The sequence below is a fragment of the Nematolebias whitei genome, chromosome 14 (assembly GCF_014905685.2).
Source record: "Nematolebias whitei isolate Nwh7 chromosome 14, NemWhi1, whole genome shotgun sequence".
In the NCBI taxonomy this organism is placed as follows: domain Eukaryota; kingdom Metazoa; phylum Chordata; class Actinopteri; order Cyprinodontiformes; family Rivulidae; genus Nematolebias; species Nematolebias whitei.
Window position 1 is genome coordinate 16,653,688 of NC_056511.1, and position 18,705 is coordinate 16,672,392.

The following is an 18,705-nucleotide window of genomic DNA, read 5'->3' on the forward strand; positions in this document are numbered from 1 at the left end:
AGTTCATTCTCCCTGCTCCTGCCTCCTGTTTAACTCAGTCTCTCCTTCAGCTGTGTGCTACCTTTTGTGCCATATTTCATCTTTGATTATCGATTTACCCTTTCTTTGCCCCAATAAAGTTATTAAAAACTATTTGTCAGCCATGTCATTACCTCTTGCGTGCTGGCACCCAACAAAACATCTGTATCACCCCTGTGCACCCTGAGCTGTGGTGCATTTCTAATCACTCGTCCTTTCTGTTGTCTGTATCAGTAGCTGATTTTGAACGTCTTCTTACCACCACCATGTCCGGTCTTATCTCCTCCGCCAACAATTGGCTCACGATTAACTATCTCTGCAGTGAAAACAGTTGATCAGACAAGTGTTTGGAAATGCAAATACGTACATACTCTGGTATTCAAATCCTTTTCACACCTGCTTCATTTAGTTTCCAGTCTTTTTCATTTCAAAGACCCTCATGCCCTCCTTTAGTCGTGGAGGAACAGCACTGATTATTCTAAGTGAACTTTTTGTCATACCTCATGCATTTTAGCCAATAATTCCTTGCCCAGTTAAATCTATTCCTCTGAAACTTGGAGCATTCCCAATAGCTTTATAATATCCTCGTAGTGGGATTTTCTTGCTCCCCCCCTAGAGTTGCGTCTTTCTGCCCTGATTCAGGTGTAGCTGGCTGTTCGGCTCTTATGATCGCTGATTTGGTTCACTGCGACTGTTCAATTTGCTGAAAGGTCCAGTTTCCTCAGCATTCTCACAAAAAAAGTCTGAAGAGCCAAATCACACAACCACCCTATTCTAATAGAAAACAGACTGAATTTATTTTAGACACCAGATCCACACCAGCCACAGTCCCTGTAACTTCCTGGATCCACACTTTCCCTGTTCTTTACTGAAGTGTAGTTTTCATGAGCTCCTGATTTAATTTGAAAATTAAAAACGAGTCCAGAATTGATTCGTTGATGCGTCTTTTTCAATCAGTTGACCCTTTGCTGCCGTCCAGCGTCACAAAAACAGCAAATAAATAAGAAAAATACACACTTGTTGCACATTTTGTCAAATTTTTGATAGAAATAGAAACAACATGGATCCATCTGTAAAAATATTTATTTTGTTATAGTGATAGGTAAATTGGTGTGGCGTCTACAAAAAGCATGCAGGACAAAATGGGGAAATTGTTGCGTATGAACAATTAATGTAAAAATACGTGATTTAATCACTCCATTAGCATGAAGCTACATTAACTAGTCTGCATCTAGGCTGTACGTTAATATACATTAAAAATAAAGATAATTTTGAATCAGACTCTGCTTAAATCATCTGTCTTTATGATGCAAATTATGACAAACTATTATCTAAATGTTAACATTCAGGGATATTCCATTAGTTAAAGGCCTGAGCACAAAGAAACAGCTAGCTTGCTACATAAAAAAAAAAAAAAAAATATATATATATATATATCATCCAATACAAAGCAAATTCTCTTTCTTTTCATTGCAGTTAATGAATTGATTGCACTGTGCTTCACTTCCATTGGATGTCAGAACATATCTAGAAATGACTCATTTGTGATTCAGCTGCAAATGGGAGAAACTAGACGTGATAATCATTGTTTCCAGTAACCAGGTTAACTATTTTAGGTCGATAATAATAAATGTAATCGCTTTCTGCGGATTCAAGCACTGTAACATGTTCACCAGTAGTAGTTTGAATGTTGTGTATGTGTGTGTCTAGATTAATGAGATGCAAACTAATAGAAGAGAAAATAAAAAGTTGATTACTGTTGCTAATTCATACTCATGGCAGATATATTGGATTTTGACATATGTCAGATTTTTCCATCATAGAACTCAGAAATTCCAACTTCTGAGAACAAGTTGAGCGTCTCATTTGAACCAAACAGGAAAAGGTGTTTACTTGTTTGTTTATGGTGACTGCAGACTGCTGGATAACTACTTCAAAGTTAGACTTTACCTGCAGAATATCCTTGAAACAAGTGAAACGCTCGGTGAGTGAGTGGGTTACATGCACGCCCCTTGACCTTTGGTTAGACATGACAGAGCCGTGTGCCTGACAAACCTGTCTTTTGTTCGACTATCTGTCCCTTCATCTGTCCTCCCCTCCCTCTTCTCTGAACTGCTGTCCTGTCTCTTTTTAACCAGCAGCTTCAGCTGCTTCGTCAAGGATTGTGCGCTGGGTTAATGTTTGATACACAAACGCAGATATAGAGACTAAATTGCGCTGATTTGAGCCTCCTTAGCCGAGCAGCTTTTTGACGAGCACTTCTTTACTTTTAGATTAATCATAGATCTTTTTTCTCTCTTCCCATCAGCACGTGGCCTCTTCCTCATTTCAGACAAGTGTCTACATTTTGATCAGCTGTTTGGGTTTAATCAGGCTTTAGCTGACTCTTTTAACTTCAAGCTTTTTTAAATTTAAGTTATTCTGAGAGCACCATGGGAAGCTGGTTGAAATGGTTGTGGTACCACAGAAACTACATCATCATCGTCGTCACTCCACTCCTCTTTCTACCCCTGCCACTAGCCATTCCGACACCGGTGAGTGTGTTTGTGTGTGCGACGGCTAAAAAGGGTCTTCTGTAAATACCTGTTTCCTGTCTGAGCTCGCAGCTTTCTCCTTCTTCCTTGTTATGCAGTTCAACGTCAGGAGTCCATTGACGTTAAAAAGCTGGTTAAAACTGCAGGAGAGACTAATTCAACACAGTTATTTATCTTTAAAATTAGATAACATTTAATTGTTCAGATCATCTGTTAATTTGTCTTTAAAATAACAAAAATAGTCTAAATTTTATTAATTCAAAGTAGTCATAGATGGTGGATCTGAAGATTTATTGCCAAAGTCAGAAAAATTGAGACATTTGTTTTTGACGTTAGCTTTTGAATCTTAAAAATTAAAATGAGATTTTAAAGATTCCATTGAATGAAAAATATAAATTTTAAACATTTTGCCAGATTATAAAATGTAAAGCAGACATTTTTCTGAATTAAAAAAAACCCTAAAGTGATACATTTTTACCTGGATGATGTGTGATGTGGAAACTATTGTACAGATTTTGTTTTTGCTTTGTGTGGAGAAAAAAGCTTTTGAAAATTTTAACGAATCAAAGAAATATTTACAAAAAAAAAAGTAAAAATAAAAGGTCTGGATACTTTTGACACGCACACAAAATACACAAAAAGAAAAACAGTGATTTTTTTAGAATCACGCTTTTAAATGAACTCAAGATTTGACACAAAATGACTTCACGTGATCTGAAAAAGGTTAATAATTATTTAAACAAAACAAAAATCCATAAAGCGAACAATCAATTTGAATGACCACAAATAATTTAAAATATTGCATCTTATAAATTATGAAAATATATATATAAAAAAAAAAGCTTTCAGTGTTTCCAACTTGCGCCATTTTTAAATGATCTCATGTTTAAATTTAAAATATGAGGAAGAGTCACGATAAGCTCTGAGAATGCTGGGTGATGTTTGACAAAGTTTGAGGTCATGTCAACTCCTTTTCATGGACTAATGCTAAAGTTTTCTCTAGCTTATCTAATCTAGATAACATAAATCAAAGCACAAACCTCTCAAACTAATATCTGCAGGTAACAAATGTATTTATAAGCACAGTTCACCTAAATGGTACTAAAACAGCAAAAATTACCTGTTTTTTTTTTCCTTACGAGTTTGTTGATTATCTCTAATAAATCATTTAAGGTGACGTTAGAGTACTGCACACAGATTTTATTACTCTTTTATGGCTATTGACTGTCCATTGCAATTATCTTTTTAAAACGCATCAGATTTCATCCTATGGAAAAACATAATTCAGGTTTTAAACATTACAGTGTTATAGCACCACAGTTTTCCTTTATTCTCTTCAAATGAACTTTTGCTTTCTTAAATGGCAGCTACAGTGAAAAAGAAACTGAAAGAACTCCAGGAAGTCTTTAATCAAATCGCTTTAAATGATCACAAGAAAGTTTGGAAGCAAAATCAATTTAAAAATTAGCAACGGTTTTGCACATTGCGCCAACTTTCTTTACACGGCCGAATGTTGGATTACAAAATAAAAGCACCAAAATCAGATCCTGCGGAGCTCAGTGTGAGTTTACCAGCGGAAAATTTTGTGTCGGACAGTTTAAACGCTTGTGTTTTTGATTTTTTTCCCAAGAGACTGTAAATGCTATCTGAGATGAGCATAACAAACTGTTTGGTCTGTGATCAAGGGTTGCTACTATCTGCAGCTGTAAAGTCTTATGGCCTTTTAAACAGAGGCAGAGATAAAACAAAAAGTTTGAACTTCACAACAACTGTCTGTCTTTAGATGCTTAAAATCCTCCAATATGGAGTTTTAAATATTCACGCTGTTGTTGTTTGTCGCTTCAGGATAAAATCCGTCTCAGCAAAATATGAAAACTATGACAGGTTGTGTGTGGAATCTTATCTTACAAGTTATTTTGACTATTTAACAGGTTTATGTTTGGACCAAAATAATAATTTTTGCTTTAACACAGACACAGTTGGGCTGCATGAAATCCATCCATCCATCCATCCATCCATTATCTTTACCCGCTTATTCCATTTTGGGTCACGGGGGTCGCTGGTGCCCATGTCCAGCAATCACTGTGCGAGGGGCGGGGTACACCCTGGCCGGGTCGCAAGTCCATCACAGAAACACATAGAGACAAATGAGACAAACAACCATTCACTCTCTCACTCACATCTATGGACAATTTAGAGTTACCAATCAGCCTAACATGCATGTTTTTGGTCTGTGGGAGGAAACCGGAGTACCCGGAGAAAACCCATGCATGCACGGAGAGAACATGCAAACTCCACCCAGAAAGGCCCCTGGACCGGGGTTTGAACCAAGGACCTGCTCGCTGAGAGGCAGCAGCTCTACCAGTTGCGCCACCGTGCTGCCCTCTGCATGAAATCAAGTAATGAAAAATGTAAAGTTACAACAAAAGTGTCAAAAAAATTATTAAAATAAAAGTAGCATTTCTGTCACGATTTGTGTTTTTTTTCAGGGTTTAGTTTTTCCGTTTCACATTTATTTATTATGATATTTAGTATGATTCTTCATGGTCAGTTTGTGTGATTGCCTCCCTGTGCCATCAGTTCGTTCAGCTCATGCCCACGCTCATCTGCCCCCGGTGTCTCTGCCCCGCTCATCTGCCCCTGGACATAAAGTCTCTCAGCTTTCTGCCTCACAGCCGTCTGTCATTGTGTGTTTGCTCCAGTCAGTCTGGTTCTCCTCTGTGTCTCGTTGTGTTTGTTTACTTCCTGTTGCTACGTCAACTTTTTGATTTTATTAATAAATGTTACTGTTCTCTCTGTATAACTTAATTATTAGAACACAATGGAACCTTCGACTTACTTTATTGAACATTTGCCGAAGAACACAGACAGATCAATGCGCACATACACCACACTTGGTGTACTTCCATCTAGCACACAAAATAGTACCACTAAACTACTTATTGCTATTACTAAATACATAACAGTTACGTTTTTACTCGAGCTCCCCGAGACCCAACCTCTACAAACTAATGATTCCCTAAAGTGATGTATATTTCCTGCCACCTTGCAGGCCAAAGTTTTTTTTCTGGATCAGTCATTCAGAGTATGTGTTGAGAATAACTCTCAGCTACTATACCAAATATTAGCTCTGCATCTCTAAAACTGAATCATAGCCTTTTTTGGGGTCTAATTCATGGATTTGCTGCCATTGGGTTGTTGAGAATGTTTAGTGAGTGTCGCTCAAATGTGTCCAGGTGTTTATGAGATATTTTGCTAACAGGCAAACAAATAAACACAGGTCCCACGGTCCCAAAAAGAAAAGGCTGCTGTAACTTAGTCACATCTTTCCCAAAAAAGTGTAAAATTTACAAAGTGATGTTACTGAGCAACACAACTTTATGTTACTTATATTAACAGAAGCATTTTTCACAGACCTTCATCTATGCACATCTATGTTTGAATCATATATTTTATATATATATATAGAATCATATATTCAGTGCATGGCCTTAATTCAAAAAGTGATCAAATAAAATGCAAGATTACTTGCAATATATTTTTGTGTGACTTTAACACAGAGAATAAAATCTTCTGTGTTGCCATACTGAAGTGTATATATATATATGTGTGTGTGTATTGAAGTCTAACCTTTTCCTGCTTGTGTGCAAAGTTTCTTTAGCTGATCTAAATCATCTTGTTGAGGAGCTCCAACACAATTCTTTTCCTCAGTCAGCTCTGCTCCCTGCGTTACAAAGCTGTGAAAAGTTCTTTATATTTTAAATTCTCTTCTAATAAAATCTTTTAATCAGCCTGACTCAGTTTGCAGATAATGATGATGCCATATTAGTTGGTCAAATAAATAAATAAATAAAACATTCATACAAATCTTCTCAGTCATACTGACTGCTAAGCTATAAACAAAAAAATAGACTAGATGCAACTTTAGGCAACCATCAAAGCTACCATAAGTAAAAGACAAAAAGAGGTCAGGAACTTTCTTTGGATGTTGTTTTATGGACGCTCTTTTTCTATTCAAAATCCAACAGAGCATCTGATTTCTAACACGATATTTGTTTAAGTAAATGAGTGATCTAATTAGATAATGTGTTAAATTGGTATCCCCCACTGTTGGATAGCCTAATTTAAGCTCTGATCCTATTTCCACTTGTGTTTGTGTGTTTTCAGGAGGCGAAATGCGGCTATGCGATCATCCTTATGGCTCTTTATTGGTGCACAGAGTGCATGCCTCTGGCTGTGACCGCCCTGCTTCCCATCGTCCTTTTCCCCATGATGGGCATCATGAAAGCTGGAGATGTACGGTCTCTGTTTACACTTTTATGCATCAATATGTCACAGCTTATACTTTACCTACATGTATGTTCTCGATACTCAGCTGTTGCTTTTAACTAAAAGCTTCACAGACAATTTTAATACATTCTATTTGTTTTGTTTCAGTTCTTAGTATATTACGCAAGGACAAAGTATTTGACAGTAGCCTACTTGCACAGGATTTAGTGCCATGCTGAGATACCTGTGTGTCTGAAAAGAACAAGTAATCACAAGGGGTCATAATAAATTGATAATTCGATAATTCAGTTAGATTAAGATGTAGTGTAGAGCATATCTGATCTCAAGACCAGGAGGCGTGTAATTGACTGTGCCAAGTGAGATAAATTTTAAATCAGACATGAACTCTGGCGTCGTCTGGACTCATGAAGCGCAAACTTCTGAAAGAAATAATCTGACTTGGAGTCAGTTATTTTTAAATGTACTTTTATAGTCATAAAAACCTGCTGATCCCACCAGAGTCCCACTTTTATTATTCATAAAACGATTACAAAGACATGGCGTCAGCATTTTCACAGGTTACTAAAGGATAGTTACAGTAACTACCATAATTTTGGCTGATTTGACTAAATGGTTTCAGGTCAGCATTGAGTACCTGAAAGACTCCAACATGCTGTTCATCGGAGGCCTCTTGGTGGCCATCGCAGTGGAGAACTGGAACCTTCATAAACGCATCGCCCTCCGAGTTTTGCTGCTGGTTGGTGTTCGTCCAGCTCTGTAAGAAAGTCGTGATGTGGCTAAGCTGTGTACTTCTGCAGAGTCAATCCCTTCAAATTATGCTCTCTTTCTTTATAATTTGGTGCTTTTCATGACATAAAACTGACACTTTAAATACAAAAACAACACAGAAACAAAAAAAAAGTGCTACTCGATATTGTAAAATCAAATGTGTGCTGCAAATTTTAGCCTTAAGCATAAACTTTCATCCTTGATTTTTTTTTTTTTTTTTTGTGGCATAGCCACGGCTGCAGTGTTGGCATCAGTTTCCTCAGAAATGTAATCACATTCACAAGTTATACAGTATATGTACTTTGTTTATGCTAAACTACAAAGTACCTTTCAACAACTTTAAACCATAAATCTTTTACCACTGTGAAACACATTGTACAGTTTTATGTGAAACTACAGGTTTACAGTACTGGCAGCTGTGCATGCTTAAAGTTCACCATAAAATCTACAATGATGCAACAGTTTTGTTGAGAACCCTGCGTTACAAACAAAACAAGAAGGTAACTCTTGGTGACTCATTTTTATGGGTCTTTGGGGAAAAGTTGGATTTTTATGTCCATGCCTCACATGCTGGTCCATCATTAAATGGCTGAGCATTTTGAACATCTTTTCTCAAACCTACCCAAGTACTCTATTCCTGCACAAAACTAAGAAGCACCAAATACTTTTGGTTCCTAAGGATAATCTGGAAAAGATGATGCCTAAAGCTGTCAAAAATCCAGAATTGAAGTCAAAATCTTACTTCTAACCTACAAAACTCTCAACAACCTAGCTCCATCTTATATTACAGATCTTATTGTCCCATATTTTACTAACAGAGCACTTTGCTCTCAGACTGCAGGCTTACTTGCGGTTCCTAGAGTTTCCAAGAGCAGAATGGGAGGAAGATCTTTCAGTTATCAGGCTCCTCTCTTGTGGAATCAACTTCCAGTTTCTATCCGTGAGGCTGACACATTGTCCAGTTTTAAGACTGGGATTAAGACTTTCCTTTTTGATAAATCCTATAGTTAGGGTTGGCTTGTTATGCTGTCTTAAGCTTAGACTACTGGAGGACAAACTGACCACATTTCTTAAAATTAATTGATGAAATTGAATAGTTTTCATTGGATACTATGTCTATCTTAACGTGATTCTTGACCTGCCATTGTGTATCTGTTCCTCTCAAACCCAGCTGGTCAAAGCAGATGGGCACTTGTCCTAAGTCTGGTTCTGCCAAAGGTTTCTTCCCAAATGAGGGAGTTTTTCCTTTCCACTGTTGCCTTCATGCTTGCTCAAGATGAGAGTCTGCAATGGACTCAAAGTAGTCTGCTCCTCAGATAAATAACGTTATTAACTTACTTTTTATGTATATGAATGTTTCTGGTCAGTGTCCTGAGACGACTTCTGTTGTGACTTGGCACTATATAAATAAACTGAATTGAAATTGAATTAAAGCTAACCACATATTTTGATTCCTAAGTCTAACTGTACTGCATAACCCACAAAAATATATAGATGGAACTGAAAAAAAAGGGATATTTAACATGAGTAACTACAGTAATGTATTAAAACAAACAAAAAAAACTACAAATTTCCTCCTAAATGCGTTGCATCACAGCTCATGAATATCTTTACTCCTCTCTCTTTCAGCTTAATGATGGGGTTCATGATTGTGTCGTCCTTCCTGTCCATGTGGATCAGCAATACAGCCACCACGGCCATGATGCTGCCCATCGCTAACGCTGTGCTCCAGCAGCTGCAAGCAACAGAGGCTCGAGCAGAGGAGCGAGATTTCCAGATTGCTGCTCAAGAAAACCTTGCGTTTGAGCTGGAGATTATAGATACCAAGGACGAAATGGAAGATGAGAAAAAGCCTCCAAAGGAGAATGGTGTCGGTAGGTGAAATGTCGACTGCGGGGATGAATTCACAGAAAATACCACCAATATTAACTTCCTCATATCAATATTCAGCTGAGCCGATGCAAAACTCAGAGTCCATGGCAGACTCCAGAAGAAAGGCTATGGAGGCAAAGTATGAGCTCCTGACTAAAGGGATGAGTCTGAGCGTGTGTTACTCTGCCAGCATCGGAGGCACGGCCACACTAACCGGCACGACCCCCAACCTCATCCTCAAGGGTCAAATGGACAAGTGAGGCGCTGATCAAAACAAAGTTAAAAACTGTTTATATGTTTCTGCTCTTCTCGTCACTCAAAATCCTCTTTTCTAAAGGCTATTCCCTGGAAACGGAGATGTGATCAACTTTGCCAGCTGGTTCGGTTTTGCTTTCCCCAACATGGTGCTCATGCTGGTGATCTCCTGGCTCTGGCTGCAGTGTATCTTTCTGGGCTTCAAGTAAGACAACCGACTTTTCACTCTCTGATTTAGGTGTATCTGATAACTGAATGTTGACTTTTTACGTTTCAGTAATCAGCATCCCATGTACACTTTTGGGATCCCACAGGGCTTGATTCTTGGACCCCTTTTATTTTCACTCTATCTGCTGCCTTTGGGATATATCCCGAGGAAACATGGCCTTTCATTTAATTGTTATGCTGATGATTGTCAGATTTATCTGCCCTTGAAACCCAACAGTTCCTGCTCCATTCACCTTCTGTTAAAATGTTTTGAGGCATGGATGACTTCACATTTTTTTAAGTTTTAATGATCAGAAAACTGAAGTCATTGTGTTTAGACCTAGGTCTACCGCTGTCTCTGAACTTGTAAATCTTGACTCTCTTCAGCCTGAAGCAGTCTGTTACAAATCTCGGGATGGTTTTAGACTCTGACTTTTAAGTTTAATCAACAGTTAAATTATGTTCTACAAAAAAAAAAAACTTATTCCAGTTAAGTTGCTTTATAAATACATTTGACTTTTAAAAGCAGTTTTTCCTTATTCATGTACTTAATTTTAGATTGCTGCAGTTTTACTATACCAATAATTTTTTCCTCTGTATGATAAAATCTTGAACTTTGTTGTTCATTATCTACAGTATTCAATTCAATTCAATTCAGTTTATTTATATAGCACCAAGTCACAACAGAAGTCATCTCAGGTCACTGAACAGTATCTGAACTAAGCATGCCTTTTCTAATCCGTTCACCTTTTAACATTTTACTGCAGTATTGTCTTTATCAATTGTTTATTTTCCACATTTTGTCAATCAGCTGTAATGTACTTTGAATTGCATTTGAACAACCTAAACTGTGCTGAATATTTTATGAATAGTTGAATATAATTCAGCATCTGTTTATCTCAGTGTTTAACTCTTCTGCACAATTTTTTGTTCTGATCTGGAACATCTGGGCACATTTTGTTTTATTTTTTCAGTCTGAAAAGGTCATTCAGCTGTGGCATGAAAAGTGACAGAGATATAGAGGCTTATGATGTGATGCGAGGCGAATACAAGAAGCTGGGCAGTATGAAGTTTGCTGAAGGAGCCGTGCTCACCATCTTTGTCCTGCTCGTGCTCCTCTGGTTCACCAGGGAGCCGGGCTTCATTCCTGGCTGGGCCACGGTGCTCTTCAATCAGGATGGGGCGTAAGTCTTTTCATTTCCCTCTCTTTTTGCTCATGACTGTAAAAAATGTAGTCATTATCTTACCTGCACTGGACAGTGGTCAGAGTGATCTCAGCTTGGAGAATTAGTGAGGAGTTTTGATAGAAGAGTCCAGCTATTCAATCAAGTTTCATTCAAAAGCGTATCTAGATTTTCTTGCAGTTCAAACAAATGTCCTATAAAATATTTTAGATACTGGGTTTCACTTTTGCATCACTACAAAACTCCAAAAAATTCTATTACATTTTTTCATTCTTAAAGAAGAGTTTCTGCTCAGATAAAAACGATGCCATGCAAGTAAGTGGCAATCACATTGACAGCGCATCAGAGCTAGGAGCATGGTCAAAGATTCTCTCAAAATAATTTTAGCTTTTTATTCTCTGACTGCTTTGACATCTCAGTCCTTACAGCACGTATTTAACATTTTATAACACCATAGTCAAGACAAAGTCACCCAGATGTTGGGAAAAAGAAGAAAAACTAGTTGTGGCTATTTGTGAATGAAGCACTGCACCATTTTGGTTTCTCACAATCTTTGCTTGTCAAGTCTTGATGTAGTTTTTTTTTTTTTTTCTCACAAATGCTGTTAATATATAAAACATACTTGTATAAAATAAGCTGGCCAAGGTTTATGCTTTTGGAATAGTTCTGATTATACAGACTGCATATATTTTTGGCTTTCAGAATTATAAAATAGTACCAAAGTTCATGCTCAATAATCCAGGTATAAAATACAACAATGTTCAGTCAGGTCACCTGGTAGGTTTATTTTATTTATTTATTTTTTTGTGCTGAGACGTTTCGTCCTTCATCCAAAGGACTTCTTCAATCCGAGAAGCCACCAAACAAATCCGATTCCCACAAACAGCATACTCCATAGTGAAAAAAAAAAAAACAGTTTGCTGGTGCCAAGATGGCCTCCGGGGCCCACCCTCTCCTCCGGGGCCCACCCTCTCCCTTGTCAACTTCTCTGAGACAGTCATGCCAAAGTGGTTCAAAACACTAAAGTTCATGCTCAATAATCCAAGAAGCCTTCCAGATGACCTGACTGAACATTGTTGGATTTTATACATGAATTATTGAGCATGAACTTTGGTGTTTTGAACCAGTTTGGTGTGACTGTCTCAGAGGAGTGGACGAGGGAGAGGGCAGGCCCTAGAGGCCATCTTAGCACCAGCAAACTGTTCTTTTCCACTATGGAGTATGCTGTTTGTGGGAATCAGTTTTGTTTGGATGCTTCTTGGATTGAAGAAGTCCTTTGGATGAAGGACGAAACGTCTCCACGAAAAAGAAAGAAAAAAACAAACAAACATCCAAATGACCTGACCGAACATTGCTGGAATAAAATAGTAGCTCTTTTTTGTTTTTTCATCTTTTTTTACTTCAAACTTAAACATTAACACTCTTGATCAGCTATTTATCACAAATGTTGTAGATGTTAGTTTTTGTCAGAGTTGTTGTTTTTTTACGAGGACAGGACAAAGAAGAATGTGTAGTACCATCATTGAGTAACGTTGTGTTGTTTCTCTCAGATTTGTTTCAGATGGAACTGTCGCCATCTTCATGTCCATGCTCTTCTTCGTCATTCCCTCTCGGCTGCCCACATGTGGCAGCTACGGCTACAACGAGGCAGGTCAGATGTTTTAGTTGACCTGGTTCTGATTCTTGGTCACAAGCAGGTATGACACAATGTCCCAGTGCATTTATTGTTTTCTGTCTTACCTGGGTCTCACAGGTAAGATGGTGAAGGCTCCTCCCACTCTGCTGAGCTGGAAGGTCGTTCACGAGCGAATGCCCTGGAACATCATCCTGCTGCTGGGAGGAGGCTTCGCTCTGGCTGCCGGCAGCGAGGTAAACATCACCTGTTTTCACGGGATTTTACGCGCACATTTATTTACAGCTGTAAAAACATGTAAATCATCAGTTGCCAAAACTAAAGTTCATACTCAGAGAAAACTGAGATTTTAGACGATGATCTGTGTTTTTGAATATATTATACTGGGCTTAGTTATGAATGACTAATGGCATCATTAATAACTTGATTTATATTTGATTTTTGAAATGTCAATACCTCACCTTTATCTTGAATAACAGACATAAAAGTTCAGATCTCAGGAAGAAAAACAATTAAAGTTGTGATTATAGATGCCAATTTTGATTGGTTCTCAGTTTTCTCACAGTTTTTGTGTCAAATTTAAGAAATAAATCATGCCGGCAGGCCACACAATCTTAATAGACAAATCTCCAGATAAACTGTTATTCAGTTTCTTCAAAACTGATATTAAGATTATTTACCGAAGGACAAATTAAGATACAATATCAAGGGGATCAATGGGTTATGAAAATATATTTATCTGGAGAATTTCGGGGTTTAAAAGCAAAAATTTTACTTTTACTTTTGACCTGCAAATTATAAGTCATGGAGGCTCACAACTCAAACTTTTGCTGGGTAAAGTAAACAAATTATTCATTTAAAAGAGCCTCATTAAATAATTTCTTTTTTTTAAATCTATCCATAATAATTCTTAAAGATTTTACTACAGTTAAGGCTAAATATGCAACTGGTAACCGTGTTTTTAGATTTCCATAGATCTTCTCACAGTCCCAGTTTGTTGTTTGAAGACCCAGTTATGGTTTGCAGGTGTCAGGTTTGTCCAAATGGCTGGGAGCTAGTTTGGCACCTCTGCAGAAAATCCCCCCCTTTGCCATCTCGATCCTGCTCTCCCTGCTTGTTGCAACATTCACCGAGTGCTCCAGCAACACCGCCACCACCACTCTGTTCCTGCCCATACTGGCCTCAATGGTAAATAAACCCCGTCTTTAACAAAAGCAAACCTCCATCGTGGGTATCTGCATGTAGTAAATGTTTTGTGTCTTAAGGCCACGGCTATCCAGATACACCCTCTTTACGTGATGCTGCCCTGCACAATCGCTTCCTCTCTGGCCTTCATGCTGCCCGTGGCCACGCCCCCAAACGCCATCGCCTTCTCATTCGGAAATCTCAAAGTCATAGACATGGTGAGGTTCAAACAATCTTGATTTTAATTTAAATCGAGTCAGAAGTTGGAGACTTGGTTGTGAAATGTTTCAAGTCTTGGATTTGGGGGAGAATATATCAGTTGAATGCTTGTAAAGATTTTTAAATTATTTATCTGCTGTATCCTAACATTATGTGACCATCTGCTCCTTCAGGTGAGAGCCGGCTTCATGCTGAACCTCATTGGGATCCTGTGCATTAATTTAGGCATCAACACCTGGGGGTACGCCATGTTCGACATGGGCACCTTCCCTCAGTGGGCCAACAACACACACAGCCTTCCTTAGAGTTGACAGATAAACAGAAGGAACGACCAAAACGGTGTTAAAGCTTCTGAAATTATGTTTTATAAAAGTTTAATTTATTCAGCCAAGTAAAGTCTAATCTGCTTTAAGTTTCCCAGAAAATATTTTGGTCTCAAAGACCTCCTCCATCACGTAAACCGATGATGTTCACGGCCTTTTAACAAGAACGTGACTTCAGTTTTAGAAAATGAAGCATAAAAAGATAAAAGAATCAGTAACCATATTCCAAAAGAGCTGCTGTTTATAGACTGACAGTTGCAATGAAGATAGTCCTTGAAGTCTGCTGATCTTTTATTACTATTAAACTTCTAGTGTTCAGTACTTCCTCGTACCAGGAACCGAACAAACGAGAAAAAAATGGAGGTCATTTCCTCAAGGACACTCTCCTGCAAATGTTATCATTTTATTAATCTGTTTATCATTTACAGATACAGGTTGGATCGATTCTTTAAAGCAGAGCTGTTTGTCAGGTTGTTGCTGTTTTACATGCACAATGGAAACAAAAGAGAGAGAATTAACTGTATCAGTTAATTTAACTTATTACTGAAAGCCTTATTAATTGTAAGTCTTTCTCTTTTTGGTGGAGTATTTTATTTGTATCAGTATTTTTTCTTTTTTTTTTTTTTGTCAAACCGAGCACGCATCAACTTTTCTTTGTGCAAACACCAAAGTTGGAGACTTACGGTGATTATTTATTTGCTGTTCTTGTGGTTTTTTTAGTCCATTATTGAAAAATATATATTTTTCCTGCCAAGTTTTTTTAAATAGATGATCCCTTTTTTCATTCGGCATAAATGGTGTTTTGATGTTAGGAAAAAACTGAAAACTGTCCATTCAGATATAAAACTTTGTTAGTCGGCCTTTACATCTGCTCACAGAGGAACCTCATGTCCTATTACAAGATGCAAATCTTCTCAAGAGTCTATTTGTGAACAAAAGTCCACCTGAACCCGTTTTATTACTTTATACAAAATCAGATAAGAGGAAGTATCTCAAGCTGAAATTTATTTAGACAAAAGTTGTCCATGTATGAGCTTAAAAACTAACAGCCTCTACAGTGATAGGAGTTCTGAAAGTGGGAGTCTGTGGAAAATTTGTGAGTACTGTAATTTCTGGACTATTGCACGCAGCTGAATATAAGCCACACCCACAAAATTTAAAAAGGTTGGAAAAAATTGTACATATATACCTATAGGCCACATGTGTATAAGCCATGGGTATCCACGTTGTAACACGAGATATTTACACAGAAAGATTTTTTTAAAAACCTTTTAATTAAATATATACTGTAACATACGTACAGTAAATGTTTTTATTCTGAACAGTGCCTGTAACACGGCTGGTAAAATAAAAAATACAGTAGCCTACTAGGAAGTCATTGATCACTGTCTTCATCTTCCTCCTGCACACTTCGCCCATGAGCTTGTTCTGTCCTCTTCATCTCATCCCCCCCCCCCTTCCCCTCCGCCTCCCTGGGGTCCCTGAGGGCACAACATGGAGGGAAGGAAACACCATCCTCAGTGGATCAATGAAACAGTTTCATTGATCTGCTGTGATCTGTTCGGTAGTTTCACTGGTCAGATTTATTTATTCATTTTTTAACTTTTATTTACACAGGTAGTCACATTGAGTCACGAGTATCCCCACCCCAGAGAGATGTGAATTGGGCAGCTATGTGAGCACCTGGGTGTGACGAGGCTAAATGTTTTGGTGGCATGAAGCTCGTTAGCCTGTCAAAAAAAAAAAATCCATTAATTAGCCGAAGCGTTGTATAAGCTGCAGTGTTCAAAGCTTGTGAAAAAGTAGTGACTTATAGTCCGGACATTACGGTAATTAAAGTCTTACCTGCTGTAGATAGCTTTTTGAACAACATCTGTTCAGTGAAATAGAGTTTAATTCTGACAGGATAACAAGCTAAGAGCTACTCTGAGCGGGATCAGGAGCAAAAGAGATTATTGCTTTTTTAAACTCAAATACAAACACATTCATCCATCCATCATCTTTACCCACTTCTTCCTTTTCGGGTCACAGGGGTCACTGGTGCCCATGTCCAGCCATCACTGTGCTAGAGGCGTGGTACACCCTGGACAGGTCGCCAGTCCATCACAGTAAACAAATTCACGTGAATGCTATTGTACAAAGTATATAATGTTAAACCTGAGTCAGTTTTTCATTTCATGGTTATTTATATAAAATTTGTGGCTTTTTGGATTGTACAGTTGTAGCATCAGCAGTGCACCCTGTCACATTTCCTGCAGGAATATATTTTAGCTGGAACAATCATGTACAATGGCCCCTCGTTATAACACAGTTCACTTATTCACTCGTTTTTTTATATGTATATTATGTGTACTGTTCATTCAGCTCATCATTACCATCATCACCAATGTATTTAAGAGCATATGAAGTGTTAATAAGAGAATGAGAAAGGTTTGTAGGAGTGTGAGAAGGGTTTATAAAGCCTAATATACATATAAATAATAAAATCAATATAAAGCCACAACTTTGCGGATTTTCACCTAAAGTGGGGGTCTCTGGAATGCAACCCCATGATAGGTGAGGGATCCCTGTAGTACCACATTTACAATGATGTTTTATTAAATAGTGTTTGTGCAACAACCTACTTTGGTCTTGGCTTCAGTAGAACCGCTCATTAGCTCATCTGAAACCTATCTACAGCAGATAAGACAATAAGCACAAACCTCCACTTCTAAACATCAGCACTTGTTCCTCTTCACAACTTTTGAACATCATACTAACCAGACTCCCAGAAACAGCCTTCTTGTCGACCGCTACAGGCCTCAAGCCGAACCGATTTAAATCCCGTACACTGAAATTAAATTGCAGCGTTTACTCTCATTTCATCAGGACTTTTGACAAACATATGTAATTTATTTGACGGTAGTGCACCTGCTACCAATATCATGATGCTAAAAGTTGACTGTCAGCATAGAGGAAGGCGAAACACCAATATCTGTGGGATGTTAATAACTGAGCGTACAGCGTGTTCAGATGAAAAGCTGGTTGAAGGCTAACTGTGAGATAAGAGGCTGCCAACAGGATATGAAGGCAGCAAAAGCCGGTTTCTGTCATGTTTATTAGGAGAGAGAGAGTCATAAACTGAAAACGCTGAGGACAAAGGCAGAACATGCATGGAGAGTTGTACATTTCTTCATCATTAAATGTCATATATGAGCCATGTGTGTTCTGATAATAAAACGCCATCATGTAAACCGTGTCCGCTTCATTCATTCATGAAAGACGCTGCGATGCTCCCCCCAAACAATCCAATAAACCTTTATTTATTTTTTATTTTTCAGTCGCACCAACATCAGAAAACTTTACGAGATCAAAATATTCTGCATGATTCACACAGTCTTTTACAAATCCTTTCTATAAACATTTGTGTAACTTTTTACCAGAAAACATTCAAGTCGATCAGTTCGAGTCCAGCCAGAGTTCCTTTCGTCGGCTGTGCAACTGGAACCACGTTCAACTAAATAAAAAAATATGACTGTGCCAATAAAATCTGAATCTCATGAAAGCATCAATTTAATCACTGTCTGAACACATAAAAAGTGGATTCAAGTCATTTCACTCCCAAAGTGGCTCAAATGGCATTTAGATATGATTTACAATGATGGAAATATGCATCAAATCAATAAGTGTGTGAAGATACGGCTCTTAAATATGTAAATTAATGTTCAGATAGTCTTGATTCAGGCTGTGTCTCAGTAAAGTGTGCTTATTTATCAGTTTCGAGCAGAACCGAGACAAAAACTGCTTCCAACAACGGATGAGAGGATGACCACAAAAACAAATGGATGATTTAAAGGTCATTTGTGCTACATCTTCCAACGCCCTTCAGTCTTAAAACACAGATCTGACTGGAGAAACAAACGTTCCCTTCTCCTATGGTGGGAAGAGATCACTTGGAACAAACTTTGACTGGAAAAGGAGAAACTTTCAGAGTCCCTTCAAAGCAGCAATTCAGATTTTATTTTTTTTTTAAACTGAGCTTTATGGAAAGTTTATAAGGAGTTAATATGTCACCTGAAGGAAAAAGCTCTTTGAGCGACTTCAGTTTGGAGAAATTAAAGTTAATTCTGACCAATGTGATGAGCTGAAACCAGAGTGGAAACACATTTAGTCCAAGCTCCACAGTTGCTAATGTTTATGTAAACAGTATACCTTAACATATTTTTCAGACTATAAGG

At 37.9% G+C, this 18,705-nt stretch overlaps 1 protein-coding gene across 1 annotated transcript; it reads left to right on the forward strand.

Moving 5' to 3' along the window:
* Window positions 1-2,364: 2,364 nt before the first annotated feature.
* slc13a2 (solute carrier family 13 member 2) lies at window positions 2,365-15,157 on the forward strand. Its single transcript, XM_037687336.1, has 12 exons — window positions 2,365-2,552; window positions 6,720-6,848; window positions 7,462-7,598; window positions 9,240-9,484; window positions 9,561-9,738; window positions 9,820-9,942; window positions 10,919-11,128; window positions 12,679-12,779; window positions 12,882-12,997; window positions 13,788-13,949; window positions 14,027-14,164; window positions 14,339-15,157. The coding sequence occupies exons 1-12, from the start codon at window positions 2,451-2,453 to the stop codon at window positions 14,468-14,470; spliced, it is 1,773 nt and encodes a 590-aa protein (XP_037543264.1). The 5' UTR covers window positions 2,365-2,450; the 3' UTR covers window positions 14,471-15,157.
* Window positions 15,158-18,705: the final 3,548 nt, after the last annotated feature.